The sequence below is a fragment of the Lagopus leucura genome, unplaced genomic scaffold (assembly GCF_019238085.1).
Source record: "Lagopus leucura isolate 7727_CA_CO unplaced genomic scaffold, USGS_WTPT01 Super-Scaffold_73, whole genome shotgun sequence".
In the NCBI taxonomy this organism is placed as follows: Eukaryota; Metazoa; Chordata; class Aves; order Galliformes; family Phasianidae; genus Lagopus; species Lagopus leucura.
The window spans coordinates 55,453,645-55,475,515 of NW_024962252.1; the positions used below are offsets into that span (position 1 = coordinate 55,453,645).

Consider the following 21,871-nt stretch of genomic DNA (forward strand, 5'->3'; position numbering starts at 1 on the left):
ATCTGACAAATAAGAAAGAGCTGACACTATCCAAAAATCATTACCACACAGCTGAGGTGCTTCTTGAACATAGCGCACGTGCATTTCAATCTCTTCCTGCATGTAATGCAAAGCATGTTGGTTGGCTTTGAGATACAAAAGGCAGACACTAAGACATGCTCAGGCAAAGTGACTCTCATATTCTATGATCTTCTGAAGAGGAGAAAAGCTAACAGTAGTCCATGGCACTGTGCCATTTAGTGTTGTCAATTAACTTCTAAGAGCTGGGGAAGAGATAGCACTAAGGAGCCTAACAGTGGGTAGGGAGTCTCAGAAGTCCCACCTGATGGTGAGCTGGCAGAAAGTGGAGTTTTGTCACTCCTATATCTACTAATTTAGGCTCCTGTGACATAGCGCTTGTTCTGCTCTATTCCTTGTGCATCCCCTTTGCTGTCAGCTCTATGGGGAGAAAATAGACACTCCCGTGCAGCTGCAGAATAGCAATACCCCCAGTGATGTGCATCTGCATCGCCCTCTTCTCAGACATCCCATCCTGAAGATTCTCCTAAGGAACAGCAATTCAGGCAGGGAAACATCACTCAAAACAGAATGGAGGAGAAATGGCAGTTCCCAGTAGGGAACTGGCCTAATATAAGAGGTGTCAGCTTGCAGTTATCCTGCTGACAGTACAAGCTAACAATCAGAATATCTTCATTATTTAAGTACTTGTGTGAGTACATCAGATACATCAAGCAGAAGTGAGCACTGAGAAACCACAGAGAAAATCCGACTGGTTGGTGTCAAGCATGCTGAGCTTTAGAAATCAGTACATTTTCAGAAATGTCTCAGAAAGACTGATTGAAATAGTACAGTCTGTTCGGTAAAATATGTCCCTGATACTTTTTTCCAGCATTGTGAACTAAATCGATTCAGGGTCAAGTCATTTTTTAGAGGTTACTGAAAATGTGGTGCTGTACAGCCATACTTTGGTAACCTACAGACCTTTGTCATCCCTGTCAACATAAAGCAGAAACTACATAAGGCAGAAACCACAGATGCTAAAGCCTGTGATAAGAGGACAGTGACAACTCTAAAAGTGAGTTGCATTGCATTTTTCTTCTTCTTAAGCAGTACTGACAATAGGAATCAGCACAGACAAGGGCCTATGCAGAGTAACTTTAAAACTCAAAATTAAGATGTACTGCCAGGATTTGGACAGTCTGGAGGACTGAATGTTAAAAATTGAATTGGGTTCCACCCTTATTTTGGCAGAACACTTTTGATATGTAATTGAAACCGATACAGTGACTTCTCAGTGTGCCAATTCTGTCAACATACCTGCAGGGCAGCAAGCAGCATACCACAGGCAATAGATACACTGATTTCATTGTAGTAGTGGGTCTTCTTTTTGCCATTTGGAAGCCTCCCATACACCTGCTTGAAAATAAGGATCAGATAGGGGGCAGTGTCCAAGTATTCTTTGATCCAGTTTGTTCTGCAAAGGAATATTTAAGACATTTATTTTGCAACTCTTTCACTTTCCCGTCAGTCACATTTGCTATCTGCAAAGGTCCAGTAAAGGTACATGACAATTATAGCAGTAGGCTAAAACTTAAAACATATTCTGTAGAGGATTAAGTATTATCAGCTTAAACAGAAACATTTCTGCAAAATGCCTGAATAGAGTTCTGAGGTTTAACACATTCAGCTGAAGAACTGAAAAGTAGAATGGCAAAAAATAGGAGCTAGGTCTTGATGTCTTATCTATGAACTGGCCTCACAAGCATTTGTTCTTAAGATGGTTTAATTCCCAAAATTTTGCAGACCTGCAGCTCTACCTGTTGTCATCAATGCCAACATTTTTATGATTGTAGGGAAAACTGCTAGAAGAAAAGATCGGAACTGTTTGGTCTAAGGTATAAACCTGAATGTAACAACAAATGTTGCTATCCTGTTGCTGGATATTTCAGCCCTATTAGAATTTATTTGGTTCCCAATTTGTCACAGTGGGAATACATACAGAAATGATGTCAGATGTAGGTTGTTGTTTTTTGTTCTTTTTTTTAAGTTTATTTTGTACTGCTCTCATTGAAAACATAAAAAGTACTTCATTTTAGTAGTCTACATAACATATAAGCACCTGAAAAATAATAGTTCTCTGAAAGAAAGAGAACAAATTAACCCTGTAAAGCTTGTGCATATGCTTCATTTGACAAGCCAAGACTCACTATATGTCTTCCCATTGTGTAGAGTTAATCAAGCCATTTAGACTTTGTAGGGCATTTCAAAAAATTACATATTGCAAAATTCAACACTTGCATAAAGTCTAGCCTTTGGACTACCACAGCCAAATGCAAAATTCCTACTAACTATGAGGGCTTCATGCCTTGGCAAATAACAGGAAAAAATTGGAAAAATTTCTGGCAATAGAGATTGTATAGAAAAATAAAAATGGCAAAGTCAAATGCTTGGAAAAGTCTCAAGATGGAGAACGTGTAATCACTTTTACTCAAGGGAATTTTATGGATCAGCCACCAAGGAGCTACGCATATTTTTAGGTTTTTATTGCCAATCTTATATCTTAGAAATATCTAAAAACAGAGGAGGAAGGAAAAGAAAAGTATACTAGAAGAAATCATGATAGGATTCTTTTATCATTTTAATTTTCTAGACTATGGTGCTTTCAATAAGATTTTTGTTATCTTGAAAATCAAGACAAAGGCAAACAACAGGGAAGGGTATGCTGAACATTCAAATCACTTATTTCATCCTTTTTCTGGTAAGACTGAAGCACAGAGTCATAATGTGTAGCCAGAATTAACACTAAAAAAAAATAAATGCTGGGGGAAGGGAGCTTCAACTTTCCTCAGACAGGAGTTTGGGAAGAAACCCAGCTGAAAATTAGCAGAAGGATCACAGTATAGATCACTGGCTGGGACAGCCTCTGACCTCATCTTTCTTCTTTCTCTGCCATCAGGAAGTGGGAAATGTTTACAGTTGCCCTTCTGTGCAGCACCAGAAAATGGGGGAAGCTTGAGGAACAGGGATTTGAAAGAAAGTCTTTAAAAAAAGGTTTAAAAAAATATTTTCATATTTGTTTTTTCTTACTGAAAATGAAGGCCAAAATACAAAAAGAAAAGCATGGATAAAACTCTCAGTATAGTTTTTCCTAGACCAAAATACATCTCCCTCCAACACTCTTAACCAAGTCATCTTTTCATACCTTAATCTCTTCAGGTCATTGACCCATCTATCTCCCATCCTTTTTTTGTAGTTTATTTCTTCTTCTTCTTCTACAATCTCCCGAATCTTATGTTTTAAATCTGGATCTTGCACTACCACAAAGGTCCAGGGCTCAGTGTGCGCTCCACTGGGTGAAGTACCTTAGTATAAGAATGGGAAAAGATGAAGAGGCAGCTAGCAGAATTCTGGGAGAGAGGGTGCAGTGAGAGGTATAAGCTCTTCCCTCTGGGCTTTCAACTGATCATCAGAGCAATGGGAAAGAAAGCTGATGAATTGGGAGAAAAGGGCAGAGATATGTTCTAGCACACAACCTCTGCATTTGTAAGTGTAAAATTCCATCCAGTGACTGAGGCTACTCCTTTCAAATTGCCATTTAACAGTTAGGAAAAGTCAAGGATTTGTAAAAATTCATTTGTGGTTCTTTATGATAAGGCAATATTGTGATGCAATATATGCATGCAGTAATGTTAATGCAAATTATTACGCCCAAAGCAGCACATCATCTGAATATGCAACAAATTCAGAAATGGTTTTAGCTGAAGGGCAAAGCTAATAGCTTTCAAGGAAAGGAGTCTAACCACCCGCAGGAATCTGTCACTAGCTGACAAATAAGAGGAACTGCACAATGCAGACACCTGCCATATACCATGCAGGTTTGCATTTGTTGTCCCAAAGACAGCTGGTCTATGTACGTATTCAGTCTCCACTTGCTCACTGAGCCCTGATCATTACACGTTGTCACTACTGGAGAATATTTTAAATGCCTAGCAGATGAAAGCCAGTAGCTGAAGGATATAGTCGTCTGTGCAAGCTCACAGAGAAATAGGGTAAAGAACACTGTTCACATCTCTCTAGCTCCACATAAACACTTAAAAAATATTTGAAATTCTTAGATGCTTGCTACATTTGCTCGTGTGAGCACTGAATTCAGCTTGAGAAACACTGAATAAGAAGCAGCTTGAACTATTTATCTTTTATATTAAAATGTGTTTGTATCAAGAACCTCATCTCTCCCTCAGGTTTGGATAAGAACTGACGACATTTATGTTTTGCACTGTTTTCATTTCCTCTGCACAGCCCAAAGCTTTCAGGGTTACAAAGTACTTCATCTGTACTCCAGGCTTGTTCACTTTGCTGCATTTGCTAAAACATGTTCAGTGTTCTAATGACTCCCAGCCAATTAGAAGAAGATGGAGTCTCGTTACAGTGCAGTAACAAAGCTGATTACAGTTTTAAAGAGAAAACAATGCACCTCAAATGCTAAGAATCTCCTTATTAATAATCCCATTAAGGTCTATTGAACTTTCCTCTAAGGTAGCTTATGAATATTGTTCAGCACTAACAATATAGTGGCAAGTTCACAGAATTAAGATAAATAACGAGTGTCAGACACATTACTGCCTGAAGTCAGTGTTACTAAAGCAGAGATGAGATTAGATGAGGACATTACAGTGATGATTTGAAACACATGAGTTCTCCAAAAAATGAAAATTCGTATCTGATCCTCGGCCAAACCATGACCAAGGTCCTCTGCATACATCCCAGTCATGCAACAGGACCATGGCACTGATACTGGAAAGACTGGAAAAGTTTTATTTTTGCTCTTTAAGGGAAACTTTTTTACAAAAAAATAAATCTTAACCATTTACGTTATCTGAAATGTTTCTCACATCTGAGACAAGATCAAAAATTTGTCTGAGGAAAAACAACAACCAAAAAGTGTATGTGTTAAATAACATGAGGAAATTAGAAAGCACATGAAGGACACATGGTTTGACATTTCTTGAGAGAAAACACTTCAGTATTCCTATCTGAAAGATATTTCACTGAAATATATTTAAATTTTATTTAAAAATATCTCCAAAAGTAATGAAGTTTTTTTTCACACTTTTAATCTTTTTCTCCTTTAAGGTGCATTAAAACTATAGAAGAAGTGCTCCAAACATATCCCTGACATACAGTCATTGAAGCTGGTTAATTTCCAAGCAGTCAGTGAGTCAACTCATTATGGCTTTAGATGAGTCTAGGAAGACTATAATCCAAGTGCCAATTCCCTTGGATTCTTCATATCACTTTTACGCAGTGGAACAGCCATACTGAAGGTTGGTTTTTTTCAGACTTTGAACAATGCAGTACCTACCTGCCGTTCTGATGACATTATCAATAACCTCCCTGGGGACTGGCTCATCACTGAGAAACCTGACAGACCGCCTCTTATCAAGAAGCTCATAAAAAGACCGGGACCTTTTAATCATTTCAGCCTCAGAGTAACGCTCTGCAATGAAGGGCACATGGGCAACATTTTCATCAAGTCCTTGCCACTCTTCATCAACCTCTGCAAGAAAATAAAAGTGGTTAGGGTTTGGGTTTTTTTTTTTTTCAGCTGGAGAATGCTGATGTCTTTGACATTTACTGTCATAATGCACTTTGGTCTGTATTGACATACATTGCACTTCTACACTATCGAAAAGCCAAAGTCTGAGGTTCCCGTTGACACAACTCACTGATCCCAAGTTCCAGCTAACATAAAAACTGTTTAAATACCAAGAGGCAGAAGAAAACTGGCTGTAGAACTGTGATCCAGGAATAAGTTACATCCTTCAGCTCTACAGTCTGCAAGCATTCCTGTAAAAGTGTACTATAAGCTGAAACAACATTGAAAAGGTGGGCAGATTTTCAACCCACTTTTCTCAGTAAGCAAATCTGAACACACATATGCATTCCCAAGCAGTCTAATAAGAAAAAAATCAATCAAATTGCTGAAGCTAAGAAGAGAACTTAACTATCAAGATGTGTAAGATTTCCTCTGAAGAGCTGAATGTCAGCTTCTTCCTATGTTCATGTTTCATAGGCTATGTGCAAATGGGACTTTGTGGTTAAGTTCTTTGGTTTCATGGGACTTTCAGCAAAAGGGGAAATGGGTAATAGGCATTTATACTTAGGATAAGTAGGGTGCAGGGTATTGTGTTTCTTGCTTTTAATTTAAGAACTCAGAATGATTCCTAATTTCAGTGAAATGATGTTATTCTTTCTTTTTTTAACACCATAAAATACATCTTCTGCTCTCTCTGAAATCTATTTTTTCTCCTCTGTGTTCCTAGAGTGAACAGTGGCATTTTTTTGCCTCTGTAATATGGAAGTTAAAAGCATTTAAATTTTGCATTTCTGCCAGTCGATAGTATTGAGCAATCTGCTACAGAGGGCTGAGTCAGGAAAAAATATTCCAGTTCTTTTCCAGTTGTCATTAGGCTGTCATTTCAAAATCATAGCAGTCTCCATTGCAAATTCAAACAGCAGCTAATTCTGTGCTTTTGTAGTATGTAGTTGTCTTAGAGACCAGGATGATTTTTGTTAATTTTATAAATACCAATGAAATATTCACAAGCGTGGCTCAGCTTGTGCAAGGGGATGCAATATATCCAGTTGCACATGTTGAATCTAAACAGTGATTCTGAACCCCCCAGTAACATATGTTTCTTTTTATGTACAAATAAATCACCCAGAAAGTTTGTTCCTTTTAGCATTTCACAGCTGTCTTAGGCATGCTCAGTCAAGCCTGAAAGAACATGGCTACAGGGCAATGGGAAGTGGAGACCAGGTGTAAAAATTATTTTGTGAGAATCTTAAATCCCAAAATCTCCTCTTGAAGGACTTACAGGCCTGAAAGCTGGATCGCTGCCTGCAGCTGGCTTCTCAAAAAACTTCTTGTGTGTGCAGGTATTTCTGATGTAACCAACATACTCGTTGCTGAACTGAGAATTAAAAGTAACACAGACTGACACACATTGCAATTTTATCTACAGGCACTTATATAAGGAGTTTCTAAATGGAAAAAAATATTGTCTTTATGATAATAAAAAACTCTGAAATCAGCTAAGGCTGTGCATGTGTATCATAAGGCAAAAATGTGACCAGAAAACTATATTGAATTTATACATTGGATTAGTGTCTCAGTGAAAATTTCAAGTCAAACTATATTATTCATGCTTATACCAATATGCTGTAGTGACCATTCCTATTCATTTCCCAAGCTTACAATGTTGAGTGTACTGAGAAACAGGAATAGGATACTTCTAGTCTATCTATAATAACTTAGAAATAGTCCAATAAAAACTTAGCCCTAATAGCTCCTATGTGCTCTCATTATTTACTTTCATATGATGAGATTTTACCAAGGTTCAGAAAACAGGAAATAACATACATACAATGCACTGTACCTTCTTTTATTTGTTTGCTTGTTTGTTTGTTTGTTCGTTCATTCATTCATTCATTCATTCGTTCGTTCGTTCATTCCTGGTGGTGGAAACTTCACAGTCTAACTTTGGCTCCTAAGCTTATCCAAGCCCTGCTTGAACATCTCTTTTTCTACTGTTATTGCAAAATCATGAAAAATCCTTTCGGGTCAGAGATATGGAAACTGGAGTATAAACTACTGAAACCTTTACAAAAGAGGTTTGTCAACTAGGAGTTTAATGCTGGAGGAAATTTGTGTAATCTCTATACCTGATTTTGAAACATGAGGAGAGGAAAGTAGAGTAAATGATCAGCTGTGAATGTCAAAGAACAGAAAGATCAAATTATCTATATAGATGAGTAGTTAGAGAGTTGATCAGAGGATTTAGTTAATTCAAAGAGCATGTTGCTTGTGGACATTTGAATGCAGAGGTCAAGACAGCAAACTGGAAGAGCAGTCAGTGCCTGTATGGGACACAGAATCATATCTCATTTAAAATAAGACAGAACAGGGAGAGAAGAATCAAGCAACAATAGCAGTATCCACTTGGACACGTTCAGGAAACATAAACAGAATTGATGTGGCAGATCAGAAAGAAATATAAAAGCGATATATTTAAAACAAGGGCAGCTTTTTGAGATGCTTTGGTTTCAGTGAGGGGGTAGGACTTCATTTAAAAAAAAAAAAAAAGTGCCCCTGCACTGAGATTATCAGTTAATTCAATTTAATTGTCTACATGACAAGTTAAGGAAATAAAAGTTTATAATTTTGGGAAAATAAAAGATTGAGAAAAAATAAGTTAAACAACTCAGACTGAAAAAGTCAGGGATCAGGAATCAGAGGCATTTGGCACTGCTTCATATCAGAGATATAAAATTCATCTCAGATGTAACTAGTTGAATAAAAATATTAAGTAAGTGTTGTACAGGCAGCTAAGAATAGAAGTTAAGCAAGTTAGAAAGTATAAAACTTGCAGTATTATCAATGGTAAAGTTAAATTTTTTGAGTTTTTTTTTCCTGGAATTTTTTCCTTCTAAGTAGAAGAAAAGCAGCTAATCCATGGCCAAGATGGTTCAGCATAGTAACAAGGCAGGGGAAAAAAAAAAAGGGCATATATTTTCAAAGATATTGAACACATGATGAGGGTGAGATGACTAGTGAGAATGAATGTTTGAGAAGCACCATTTCTGATTTAGAATATCTAATTTAGAATTGCAAGCAAAAAAAAAAAAAATGCTGGAATGCACTAAGATCAGAATATGGCTGAGGCAGGAGAAGAACCTAGATATGAAAGAACTGACACACAAAATCAAAGTTCACCCAGAAATTTTTTTTAAACATAAATAAGCTATTATTTATTCCTTTCTGCCATGAGTTTACCATTCATTCTTAGCAGTTAATGTTATCCATATGCTAAGCTAAAAACATTATCGATACCATCTGTTTGGTGCACGCTCTCTATATTTTAATGGCTATGTTTGGACATATTCCTGTTTGTAAGGTCACATTATATAATACATGTGTCTTGTTTATTTGCATGTGTATTCTTTCATTTGATGTACAACAGACATCCTGCTAGTCACTCAACTATCTTGTTAGACACTCTCAATATTCCCATAAATTCTATTCTGTTGTACATCTCTGCTAGTCATCAGGCTTAGATATCCCAAGTGAAATCTCATAATAGACGTGCCCTTTGGATACATTTTAGAATGATGTTTGTGTTCTTCTCAGAATTTCACATGGAAACTTAAAATCAGCCTACAAATCATGTAATAAATTTTGCCTTGGTTTGAAGGAAACACATTTGCTATGAGTTTCTAATATTTTAAATTCACATGAGTAAAACTTGTTTAATTTTTGCTGGCCACTTATTTTGCCCACAGTGATATTTCTATGTGTTACTGGCTCTCAATTTTATATCATTAAGAAATTTCACTTGTACACTCCTTGATTTTATGAAAGGCTACAGTGTAATATTAACGATTGATTCTGACACTGATCATTGAAAGACATCAACGGTAACTTCAGTCTAGACTGAAGCGTTTGCTTTCCAAACTAGCCCTTTCAGTTTATCCTCCAAGGAATTGCTTCCTACATCTAGAATTTCTCTTCCAGTTCTCTTTTCCAATGAATTGATATGATACATAAAATGTAATTACATGCGTACAAAGAAAGGCTGTGGGCTTTTATTTCTAAAGTGCTGGACAAATGACCCTGTGCTTCTTTGCAAGACTGATGGCAGACTGCTACATAATCTGCCACTATAGGAATCCCATTAATGAATCCAATCCTGAACTGAATGTGTTGCTAATGGTAAGCTGAAGGAGATGGAGTGCCTTACTTGTGGAATATAAATAGTTGTTAGCAAGGTGAGCCTGGAAACCCCAAGGATTGATCAAAGATCTTAACCAACAGAAGCATCAAATGGGAGAGACAAGACAGGAAGAAAGAATAACATGGTATTGGGAAAGTGAACTCAAGCTATAATGCAGTTACAGAAGGCTTCTGAAGTTCTTCAGAGAAATGAACTGTTTCATAAAGAGAAGAAATGCTGATTTATCTAGTAAATAAAAAACTGTGAGGCAATCTGATTGTTGTTTATAAACCACAGGAGGGTTTTGAACCTGTCCTGCGAAAAGTATGCTAGGAACAAACAAAAAAGGATGGAACGATAAAAAGTGGGTATAGACAGAGGTTAGACATCAGGCAGGGGAGAATTTTTAACCTATGGCATGAGGTTCTAGAACAACATTCCAGCAAGTGATGAAAACGGGATCAGGTTTTGAGTTCAATCAGCTAATGACAAAGACTGGAGTATCAGCAGAGAGATAAACACAATGAAGTGTGATGTTCGTGTAAGTCTTGTGTTTCTAAATGACATAAAGAATGAACTGTCATTAAATTGGAAAACTAAGTTTCTACTGTCTCACTCATGTCAATAGTATTATTATTGAAAGATATGGGGAACTTTTGAACTCAGGGAGAGGAGAAATATATCTAAAGTGGGAGAGGTCAGTTATAAGAAATATCATAAGCAATAAGCACTGAAGTCTGAGATGAGATATTTAAGCCTTTGCACATTGCTTTATATTTCTTACAGACATTACCAAGAAAAGCCCAAATAATTAAATACACAAAAATAAAATCCTTTTGCTAATAATCTCTGCAGCTGATCCTCAAAATAATAAGGTTGCAAATAAAATTCATTCTGATCTTCCACAACACTGTAAATTGGCTCTGCATTTACCTTATCCATCAAGGTTATTGATCTGAATAATATGACCAAGAAAGTGACTTGTTTGTTCCTGATTTGAGTCAGGTGTATTGTAGTAACTAACTAGGTAAGGACTCCCTGAATAATTTTCTAGAAGTTGCCTTTGCAAACACCTAGATTCAACTGTGTAAAACTGAAGCCATGGGAGACTCAGTACCACCATTCAGAATCAGATGCCCTGCACTAGGAGATAGCCCTCATGGCTCATGCATCAAGATAAGGCTGAAGAAACATGTTTTTAAACGTGTTTTTAATCTATGTCTAATTGGTGATTAGACAAGACCTAGTACAAGATACAGCCACACATACAGACCTTTTGTACCAATCCACAGCATTACTGTCCTTCATTCTGGATCTCATAAACGAAGGAAGAAGATACAGAATATATGGACATGCAAACAAACCTGAAGTATTTCCAACTAATAACCTACTGACTGAATGCTTGCTGCTTAACCAAGGAACTGTGTTTCTAGCTGCTCTGAGAAATATCTTTCTCTTCAGTAGCTGAAAGCATAACAAAGACAGGCTTGGGAGCACCTGTGACTCTCTCTTCTGCCGTTCACTTCCATTAAGTGGCTCTACTGAGTCTGTCCAAGCAGATCAGCTAATTACATCTAATGCTCCAGTGCCTGAAAGTTTGCCCTCTGAGGGGAAACATCCCCTGCTGGTGCCACTTGAACAAAGGTTTACAATGCTAGTAATGCCTGAGCAAGTTCAGTGATCTTCTAAGAAGGTGCAGCATGCAACCTGCCCCTTGAAGTGTTTCAGAAATGTACAAGGGCTGCACAGTATTAGGCTTCTTCATTCCATTGATAAAGTGCCCTTTGGTCATGGCCAAGTATCAAAAAATTTGGTATTAAGCTGCATTTTCCCATTAGAAGGCTGTACAAAATTCAGCTTGTTTACTTAAAGCAGCCTTGGGTTCCAGTTTTAGACAACAACTTAAAAATGCTTCATCTCGTCTACTTCAAATTCTCTCCAGAGGAGCTACCTCTTTAAGCACAAGCCAACTTGAGACACTGAAGTATAAGCGAGTTTTTCTAATAAAGAAACATTAGTGAAATAGTGGAATTTTCATGACAGGTAAAATACTCTCCACTGTTCAGAAAAAAAACATCTGTTTACATTCCATGTTTCCATTTTAGCAGCTGCTGTGGTCAGTGAAAGTTTTTACACTGACAAACGGTGAATATGTTTGATCATTTATTATGGCATTAGCTGGATTACAGATCCCTTCCGAGATGATCGTACGCTCTTCTTACTCAGTCTGGGCTTTTTCCTGCTGAGAAAAACCTTCATCAAGCATGGTGCAATTACTTTATTTTATCTGGAGATAAAAGACCTGTCTGTTTTGCGAATATCTTGGCTTTAAATCACATGGCATTAAGGGAAAGATGATTACTTCTTGTTAAAACAGTAGAACAAGAAAGTCTAATTTAATGTTGCATTGCCTGGTACATTGGTTTTACATACAATCTCCTTTTAGCAATGGCATAGAGGTGTACCTACCTATGAATCTTTGTAAGCACTTTATAACTTAGTACAATTTTGAATTTAGCAACTGCATTAAAGATAGAAAAAACTAACAATAAAAAAAATAACATTTTGTATATGGAGCTATAGCAGAGAAGGTCCTCATTAAGGGCTAATAGATTTGTTTATTCAGGAGATCTACATTTTTAAACTGATACAAAAACCTGTAGTCATAGATGTCACAGTGATAACTCATAGAATTTTCACTTGAACTACCCACAGGAATTTTAATTTGCAATAGTTTAACTAAACTGGTAAGCCATTAGAAAAGGGAAAAACAGGATAGTTTTGTATAGGATTTCTTTTGCACTGTAGAAAGGAAGGCATGACATTTGAACTAACTTTTAAGTAAATGTTGTGTATTTGGGAAGTTGTCAACATGGTTTAAAAGGTTCTAAGTATCAACTATTTCTGGAAACTGATACAGAATACTGTCTCAAACTATGCTGAACATTGAGAAACAGAGAGAAATAATGGTTCTCAGAAATAGTTGTATGTACAGAAAACAATACGAGATACAAGAATCCAAGAAAATGACTACATTAATGTGTCATTATGGGAGAGAGACAGGAAAAAAAAAAAAAAAAAAAAAGCTTTTGAAACCAGCATGAGTGAATAAGCTGTATTAATTTTAAGTTTAAAAACTTCATAGGAACAGAACTGCGTAGATTTTTATACCATGAAGAAATGAAAGGAGATTATGGAAGATAATGAAGAAGCAAAAAAGAAGGAAAGGTATATCTTATGCTCATACTTTCATCCAAGATGAGAATTGGGAACCACTACTGCAAGAAAAGGCATTCTATTTGCAGCTTCAAATATGCTGTGGAGTGAATAGAGATGAGCGTCATCACTACTACTACTGTTCTTAAAAATATAACTCAACATAGCTCCAAAACGATCCCCACTCTAAACCAGCTAAAATTCTTACAGACATTCATAACTGTAACAAAATTATTTCCTTTTTTTTCTGAGGGTGTTGAGATCAAATACAGACTGTACCACATAGCTCATGTAGGTAAAGCTAGATGAGGTGTCTACCAAGTCAGCCTACAGACAGAAGCTCTCTCTCCTTCCAGAGTTCCCCATCCTAGGAAAAAATTTTAACAATATCCCCTTTCTTTCCTACATTTCCCACAGAATCCCTCTTAGATCTGAGATCTGCTGATCATGGGGCATACAACAAACTTCGAAAATACATTTTCTTTTTGCGCCCTGACCCGTCCGTCACCAAGAGGGACAGGACATAAGAATAACCTTGTTCCATCAAGTTGACAAGCATAGTGCAGCATAGCACTATGCATTTCTATCAAAGTGAAGAAGTCCAGAAGTTTGCATCTCTATTCATATTAGCAGACCAAATTCAAGCAATAAAATTGCTCATTTGTAAAAGATTTTTCTTACCTTCTTCCACTAAGTGGTGATCAGTGCCATCTCTTAGATCTTCATCCACCCATGGACGAGGTATGGGCTTACTTCTAGTGTCACCTTTTTCCTTCTCTCTTTTAGTCTTCTTCAGTATTACCCCAATCAAAACACATATAATTGCTATAAAGACTGGGGTTAAGGAGGAAAATAATGTCATGACTACAGAAATGTGGAGACTTCCAAGTTCAAGTTTCTCTTCTGAAAAAGAAAAGATGAAATGGAAAGCACAGAACGGGTGTGAGCAGAAAGGGGTGGACCCAAGGTTCACTCCTCGACCCTATCTCACTTCTGCTTTTCAGCCGCTGCCCCTACAGTCTGCTCTGTGATGTTCTGTGGTTAAGCAGGCCCAGATTTAGCTATTTTGAAGTAAAAAAGTAACAAACTGCTTACAAACAACTAGCAGAGGCACTGACCATGTACTAACACATAAATGCTGACATGCAAAATAAATAAAGAGATCTTTCAAAATCCTAGCCTGAGGCAAAATGCTCCTTCCCCTTACTTTTTCAGTTACAGTGATCCTAGTAATCTTGCTTGTAACAAGTATGAGAAAGAGCCAAGCAGGAATGTGACTTTTAGAAACTGATGACATCTCTTCAATGTTTAACTCAGAATACTTAGTAATATTACACGGTTCCCAGGAAATCAGAGTATCACCAAGCAAACACAGGCTTGCAGTGCCACCCTCAGTGTGTAAACAGGTTGATATAAAAGATAAGTGAAGTGGTAGCATTACTTCAACATGAAGTATGAATTAGATTGTCCACAGAATCCTGTATTCATTCTGGGTGGCCTGGGGAAAAAAAAAAAAAAAGAAAAAAAAGAAGAATTCAGGGAATAAAAGTAAGAATGATCTGAAGGCTGGAAATCTATGCTGTGGTGAGTTTTAAAACCATGACTCAGTTATCTTATCAAAAGATTAAAAAGCAATAGGACCCTGGTCTAATCCAAGAATGGTCAATGTCTAACCCATTTTTAACTCAGTCAGCTGCTTGGGAACTGAAACAACACAGCAGCATGGAATTAAAATCTTTATCTGGGACTGCTGGGCCATGCTGCATAATAAAAGGTCAGGTGGCAATGGAGAGCAGAGTGCAGGAACTGACTGCACACAGTTACCAGCACCTATCAGCTAAAAGTAGCGACAGATAAGCATCAGCCCTGCCAAAGCTTATCTCACATTGCACAGGGCCAGCTTTGAAGTCTCTGTATGTTAAACTGTATTTTGGATAAGCCCATGCAGGAGAAGTGAGAGCAGTCTATAGAGACGCGTCCCCATGCTCAGCGTGCCTTTCTGAGAGGTGCTGCAAGCCCTGCCTAGGGCGACCTCCCTGCCTAACCCTCCAGATGAGTGCATAATTCCATCAGAGATGAAATAAAGAAAAATTGTGCTTATGTTGCTAATCTAATCCAGTAAAACTGGTGATAGACAGGCATCTGCCTCTGGTTATGAGGGCAACCTACTTGAAAACCTGAGCTATTAGTCTTCTTTTCCAGTCTCCAGTCCAGATATGACCTGGGTCATATGGTTGGGTCTTGATGCCTGATTTCCTGTAAAATAATAATTAATTAAAAAACTCATCCTTTACAGGAATACAAGGGACAACTACAATCATGTAGGAAAAAAAGAGTTAAATTTATCCTCTATTTCCTTAATTTAGATATTTAATTTCATTTGTTCTCCCTGCTGGCCATCCAGTCAAGGAAGAAATACATCACCTGCTACCAACTGGAAATATCAAAATTGTTTGTGTGAGTAGAAAGAGGCCTACAGTTACATCAGACACCTTTTTGACAGCCCATTCTATGGCAGAGAGGGAAAGAGAAATGTAATCTGAATGGCACAGACTATTTCTCCTATGGGGAACATATTCTTGTTAACCTTGAATATTCACATACATATAAATTAGCACCTGGATGCTTAGCAGCTGAGAATCCATCCTGCAGAGACAGGTCCACGCAGAAAGAGAGAGAGAGAGAAGCAATAAGGCAGGTTGAATTCTATTGTTTAAAACAACTACTTCTATTTGCAGTGCTGGGAACCGTGCAATCTCTCACTCTTCCAGAATAACTTTCACTTTCTTAGAGGTGATGAGATATTAATTTTTCTTTTGTAAAGGAGAGAAAGAAAGAAAACTAAATAAAATTCCATTTGGTATTAACTCAGACAAAGTCTGTATTTGGCGTTACATATTCAAGTCTCTTAACTCGAACTTCAGCCCCACAGAAATCCCACAATACCTTGTTTTATTAAAATCTGATATAGTTTCAATAACTCCATGCTGCAGACACTTAAAATATAAACACGGTGATAATCTGAGGAACTGTGGGAGTGGTGGGTGGACACAGTCAATTTGTATATAGTAGATTTTAATCAGTTTTTCTAAACTCACTGCTGGATTTTCTTCAATCCATGCTTTACATGATTGTTATCATGGTAAGTGCAAGCAAATTTACTGCCATTATTTCTTCCTTTTTATGGTAAGATCTAAAGCCTAGCAGCTGGATATTTTATTTGTGATTTTCAAAATAGTCAGGAGAAACACTGCAAATACTCCTACACCTACAAATTAAGCTTTTCTGACAAGCTTAGAAAGGAGACAGAAGAATTCAATAAATATTGTAAACACCAAAGAACCAAAATGTTAGTGCATGAAATCATTATCAACATTCTTAAAAGATACAGATCTTCATAAAAGAGCTTTTGGACCAAACACTCTTTTTTACATATTTCCTACTGAATTCTGTGCTTAGTTGTTGTTCTGGAGAAATGAATGTATGCAAGTATCAAATATAGCCCTTCATTTTTTTCAAAGTAAATATGTGTTAAGAGCAAATGTTATTCATAGGCTGCAAGGATACACGTGCATGGTAGTGCGGTGCATTAGCTCTGTTCTAAGCTGTTGTGACTCTGCTTCTGAGGGTAGTGGGACTGACTGACTGCTATTTCACCATCCTGCTGTAACTGCACTGAGTGGGAGAAAAGACACTTTTCTGCACTCGGACACGAGCTCTGAGTTCCACAGCTCTGCATCTCCTTTGAATACATCTCCTGTTTCTTTCCATCACTACTGTGATCTCAGCATATCCCTCTCATCCTGCTCTGGAGAGCTTTAGGGCATTATTATGAGGCTAGGAAAAGACTGTTGTTGAATTCTTGTATGAATACAGGCCCTTCCATCTCACACAGGCAAAAGACAATAACAGTGCTCAAATTATCAGTGGATAATTGATCAGTGAATTACCGTGTCATGCCTGTCTTGCTGAACTTCATTAGTTGCACACATAGAAGGAAAATGTGCACTATTTCTGATACTGGTCAGTGCTCATGCTTTTGTTGGGACCATCAAATGACACAACAAAATGTGGCAGTGAGTGTCCGCATGGACAACTTGCTGCAAACATAATTACAAGCAGGAAAACACGGCCACTGGGAACTGTCTTAGATATGCAAAGATTTATCCATTGGTATCAGTCACTGAAGTGAGTTCCAGCATGAAGTTGAGGTTTACAAAGAAACAAACAAAAAAATCTTATTCAAATGACACCTGTGATCAGCCACCAACTCAGTGTGTACAGGCAAGGCAAAAGCACACACAGAATACTTAATCCAATTTCCCAATCAACACATAGAGACAAATGTCTGGATCAGCTGAAACTTATACCTCACCATTGGCATTACTAAAAATATCATTAGCTTGATAAGCATCTTCATCCTTGTGATACGTCTAGTGCATACCCTCCTGCCTCCATCAGCGACCAGCTCACAGCTCTTCTGAACAAGGTGACCCTCAGTCTTCTGCTGTCTCTTTCCTCTTCTGCACTCCCCCATGCAAATGCCTCCTTCCCTTCCCTGAGTCAGCTGCGTGATCTCTTCATGACCCCCTAGAGATATCAGATATCATGCCCTGTAGCATTAGATTTGATTATCTTTTTCATTAACTTAGCTCGGATTGCCACAAATGTTATTACTGCTTATGAACTAGCTTTTTGAAATCTAACAGTACAGAAGATAATGCAATTACATCCCATAGCAATGAAAGCACGAGACAACAGTGCAATAGAGTAATTCTTTCCTTTTTTTCTCAGTATAGCGCCCTTCAATTGCAGGGCAGAAGAAATAACCGAACAGTAGATTATATGATTCATTAATACATTTCTAAAAAAAAAAAGTCCATTTATTAGGATCCATGTTACCAGATAAACCATTACTCATATCTAAGGGAACAATAGCAGTCCTAAAAATATTTGTGATTTCAAAAAATAACTTAAATCATGTATGTCCAACATGTGGCCCACATGCAGACTGGCCCCTTACTCTTGCTTGATACAAGACCACAGGGAAAAGCAAGAATAATTAAAGGGCTATGCATATGGGTCATTCCATCTAGCACAGACAAAATACATAAACTATGAGTAGCCATTTAGCAGGTGGGAGTGCACATCCTAATACAAGCTGCTACAGCCTCTTCAGAGTAGGAATGTTTAAGGGCAAGGAAGGGGATGTCAGTGCCCATCTCTCTATAGCTGGTAAGTTGAGAATGACTGATTCCAGCTAAAAGATCCAATCAAATGAAACCTCTGTATATTGGGCCAAAGAGGGAAAGGCAGTGTCAAAGTAATGAGACATAAGTTAAAAAGGCAGATGCTAGGTGTGTGGCAGAAGCATGTATGTAGATACAGATGAGCATGTATATAGGCCTGAACCAGTTCTATTGTCAGAGCCATGTAATTATAACAATGCCAAAGGCTTCAGGTAGCAGCTTACCCAAGATTCAAGCAGCTCCCCACGCTGGCTCCCCTGCCGCTACTGCTCTCCAGCCTTCATCCCCAGACATGTAGATCCACGTTGACACTAGTACACTTGCACATGCTCTGCTTGCACCTCTGATTGCAACACAGGCATCATCCCAGACCTCCTCTCATCATCAGTTCACAGTGCAGGAGAATGAGTGTTTACAGTGAATTTATAGCAGCGCCCTACATGAGCAGACTTTTCAAATGGTAATGTAAATTCAATAACTATTAGTGGTAGGAAATTGTTAACTGGATCCTTTGTAGCTGACATAAGAAATATTGCTATTGTCATTTTGATATAAAGAAGAAATACAGGAAAAAATATATAAGGAAAAAAAATAGAAAAAACATAGACGGATTTTTTTATTTCCATTTGTTTGTAAGTATTTTTCTGAGTGCTTATAGTGAGGGAAATTGTCTTTCGTTCCATATTATTATGATGGGACAGCCAAATGGCAGCATGCAGCACTTAAAATCAGCATTTCAAAGCCCTAGCTATTTTTGGAATAGCTATTTCTATTACTTTGCTTCTTATTTGCACCAAATCAAAACATAGCAAGCTTGTTTGAAGAGTTCCTTAGCTGATTACATCTGAGCCTCTAAAAACTTCATCTAGGAAAGCACTTTCTAGCTATGAAGGAGAAGAAAGCCTTCAATTCCTATGTAATTATAAACAGCAATGTTCAAAGGGGTTTTTTAGTTGGTGGTGGTGGATTTTTTTTCTTCTTTAAATGCTTTGAATAATAGTTTCAATTTCTTTAGCCTTCTTCTAGCCTTCTGAGGAAATCTATCACATGGCTGAAGTGCCGTCCTCACCACAGAAATCATTTGCAGCCACTTCTCTGTTCAACATCTCTCACCTTTCAGTTTGCAGTTCCAAATGAACTGTGGACTAGCCACCCTAGAAATACCTCCAAACAAAACCCTTCCTACCATATGATCAGTAGCACCAATGGCCCGACATTAGCTGCGACTCTGGTTCAGCTGCATAAAGGATGATGCTAATCCAATGCTTCCCTCTGCTTTGCTCCAGTATTTGTTGCTCATAGAGCAAAGGTTGGAAGTGAATGTGGCCATGCTCCTACACACGCAGTCTAGATCAGAACAGATACAGACCAGTGAACCTCAGGCAGTCAGGCAACATGGGTGACATATTTAGAGTGTTGGATAGTGTGAAGTACCTTGGTATTTGTGAGAGTGGGATAGCTGGGTGTTCAGGTCAGCATGCTCAACAGGGGCCCTGATGGGACCAGAGTGCTGAGGGACCCAGTATACTGACCTCTTCACAACCTGAGTCAGCCTACCAAAGATAATTCCCAAGCCTATACACAACTTAAAGCACTGCCAAAAAGAACCTGACAAAGAGATTTTCTCCCTTTGCCATAGGGCCAGGAAAAAATATCCCCCAATCACTGATCTAAGACTTCTTGTTCTCTAATGCTGCTTTTACCCAATGCACGAACATTTATTTCATAACCTGTGACAGCAGCTAACCAGCAAATTGCTCTTCTTGGGCTGCAGTGCCACCACATGCCAAGTTGCCAAAGAGTAACTAATATTTACCCTTTTTTCTCCTGGGGAAAGAATCTGCTGCTTTCTCTTCCTAGTCTGCAGAAAGGCAGTATATCTCGCAGTAACACTTAGCCCAAAACCCCATAATTGTTCAGACCATTCATTCAAAGCATACACTTCATTGCTCTCTGAAACTGGATGATAGTGGACTGTTTGAAAAATACAACTCTGTGGTACAAGTAAACAGTTTGAAGTTTGCTGTTACACTAATCAATGATTTGTGCCTGGAAATGGGTTCAGCTGCTTTTTTTTCTTTCCTTGGGATCTTTGGGATCTAAAAGTCTTTGAAGAGTTCATCCTCTAATTAAATAGGCAAAATCCTCTCTGCTTCCCACTGTGTTGCACTTTCCTTTGCTGTCTCAGTAAAACAACATAAAACCTCAAGCCACAAGAGCCTTTCGAAAAGAACCACAGTATCATCCAGATGGAAAAGACTTTTCAGGTCATCAAGTCCAGCCATCAACCTGATGTATAAAGTACCATCACTGAACCAAGTTTCTCAGTGCTGTGTCTGCCCACCTATTACTTAAATACCTCCAGGGATAAGAGCTACTTTCTGAATGAAAACTGAAAAAAACTCCTGTTACTTCAAAAATTGGAATGTGGTTCTTGGCATTAGAGGAAAAAAGGAAATTGTGACTGTTCTGTAAGATCTGGAAAACACCATGTTCAGAGCCTTGCCCCACCACAGATGCATTATGGCTGTAACCACTGGTACGAATGGAGACTCAAGACTCCATAGAGGTTATTTTACTTTAAAATTTGTGAATGGGTATTTCTAAAAAATATGACATAGCTTATTAATGTGTAAACTCAGAGATCCAGGCATTCTGCCAGCACAATTACCCTCAGCTTGCCACACTGCTGTGGCCTCTGTTGCTACTAACTGACACAGTGACAGGCTGAGCTGCTGAGTCTTTGATGCTACCAGATTGTTTTGCAACAACAGGGCTCCTCTTTATTCTACAGCAGGTTGAGTTTGGGACAGCTTTGCATTTATTGCTGATGCTGTTTCATAGGTCACCAGGGTGCTGCCCTAAAACCAAGCATCTCCCCACTAGAGATCAATCATTTCTTACCTTGAAATCCATGCACTGCAGTCCATTACACTTAATCAATGCCAAAAACGTCTCTGCATCCAAAAAGACAAATAAGCTCATTTTTCAATACTGACCATGACCATTTGCTTTTCAGTGTAATTTCACTCCAAAATTAAAGAAGAATTAGGAACTATATACTGCTTTTCCTATGCTATGGACTTCCCCTGTTCCTGCTAACCACAAGACAGTCTGTCAGCACATAGCACGCTGCCATCAGGGACACACAGCGAGGATTTTGCTTCAGCAGTTTGCCAGAGGATTTTTGTAGCTTAAGAGCCCAATTACTCATTTTAGTCAGGTTCCTCTCAGTAAATGAAAAAGTAGCTGAGCTTTATCTGTGAAGCCAGGCAAGGCCCTATCCTAGCCCTGCTGTTAATTGAGGTGACCCCCAAGTAGCTTTACCTCACACCAAGTGCCAGCTGCCTTTAGGGTTGTGCTGACAGCAAAAACAGAGCATGTATGTGACCAGCACTTGGTTATTTATTCCCTATTCCTCAACTCATTCCTCATCACACAAGGCTCTGAGGGATGTGGATGTGCAGCCAACAACCTGTGAAAGCATATTTCCCCAGCGGTTCCTTTCGAGCAGCAGGGAAGTGTCAGATGAGGACAGAGCCAGCATTATGCTGCTGCTGTGACTTAATCTCAACAAGAGCTCTGCTGTTAACCATTTAACAGTCTAGACATTCTGTACAGCACTGTCCCTTC

The 21,871-nt window shown here is 38.2% G+C and overlaps 1 protein-coding gene across 2 annotated transcripts in view; it reads right to left on the bottom strand.

The window, feature by feature from the left end:
* IYD (iodotyrosine deiodinase) overlaps positions 1-14,284 on the bottom strand; it is a 16,006-nt gene extending 1,722 nt beyond the window's left edge. The window contains exons 1-5 of one of the 2 annotated variants that reach the window (XM_042886161.1): positions 14,197-14,284; positions 13,671-13,892; positions 5,363-5,557; positions 3,203-3,362; positions 1,318-1,474 (exon numbers count right to left, since the gene is read on the bottom strand). In XM_042886161.1, the coding sequence (XP_042742095.1) occupies positions 1,318-1,474; positions 3,203-3,362; positions 5,363-5,557; positions 13,671-13,851 (693 nt within the window). In that variant the 5' untranslated portion in view covers positions 13,852-13,892; positions 14,197-14,284. Of the gene's footprint in view, positions 1-1,317; positions 1,475-3,202; positions 3,363-5,362; positions 5,558-13,670 lie in introns of both variants that reach the window. The other variant, XM_042886151.1, reaches the window with a different exon arrangement.
* Between the last annotated feature and the right edge of the window lie 7,587 nt (positions 14,285-21,871).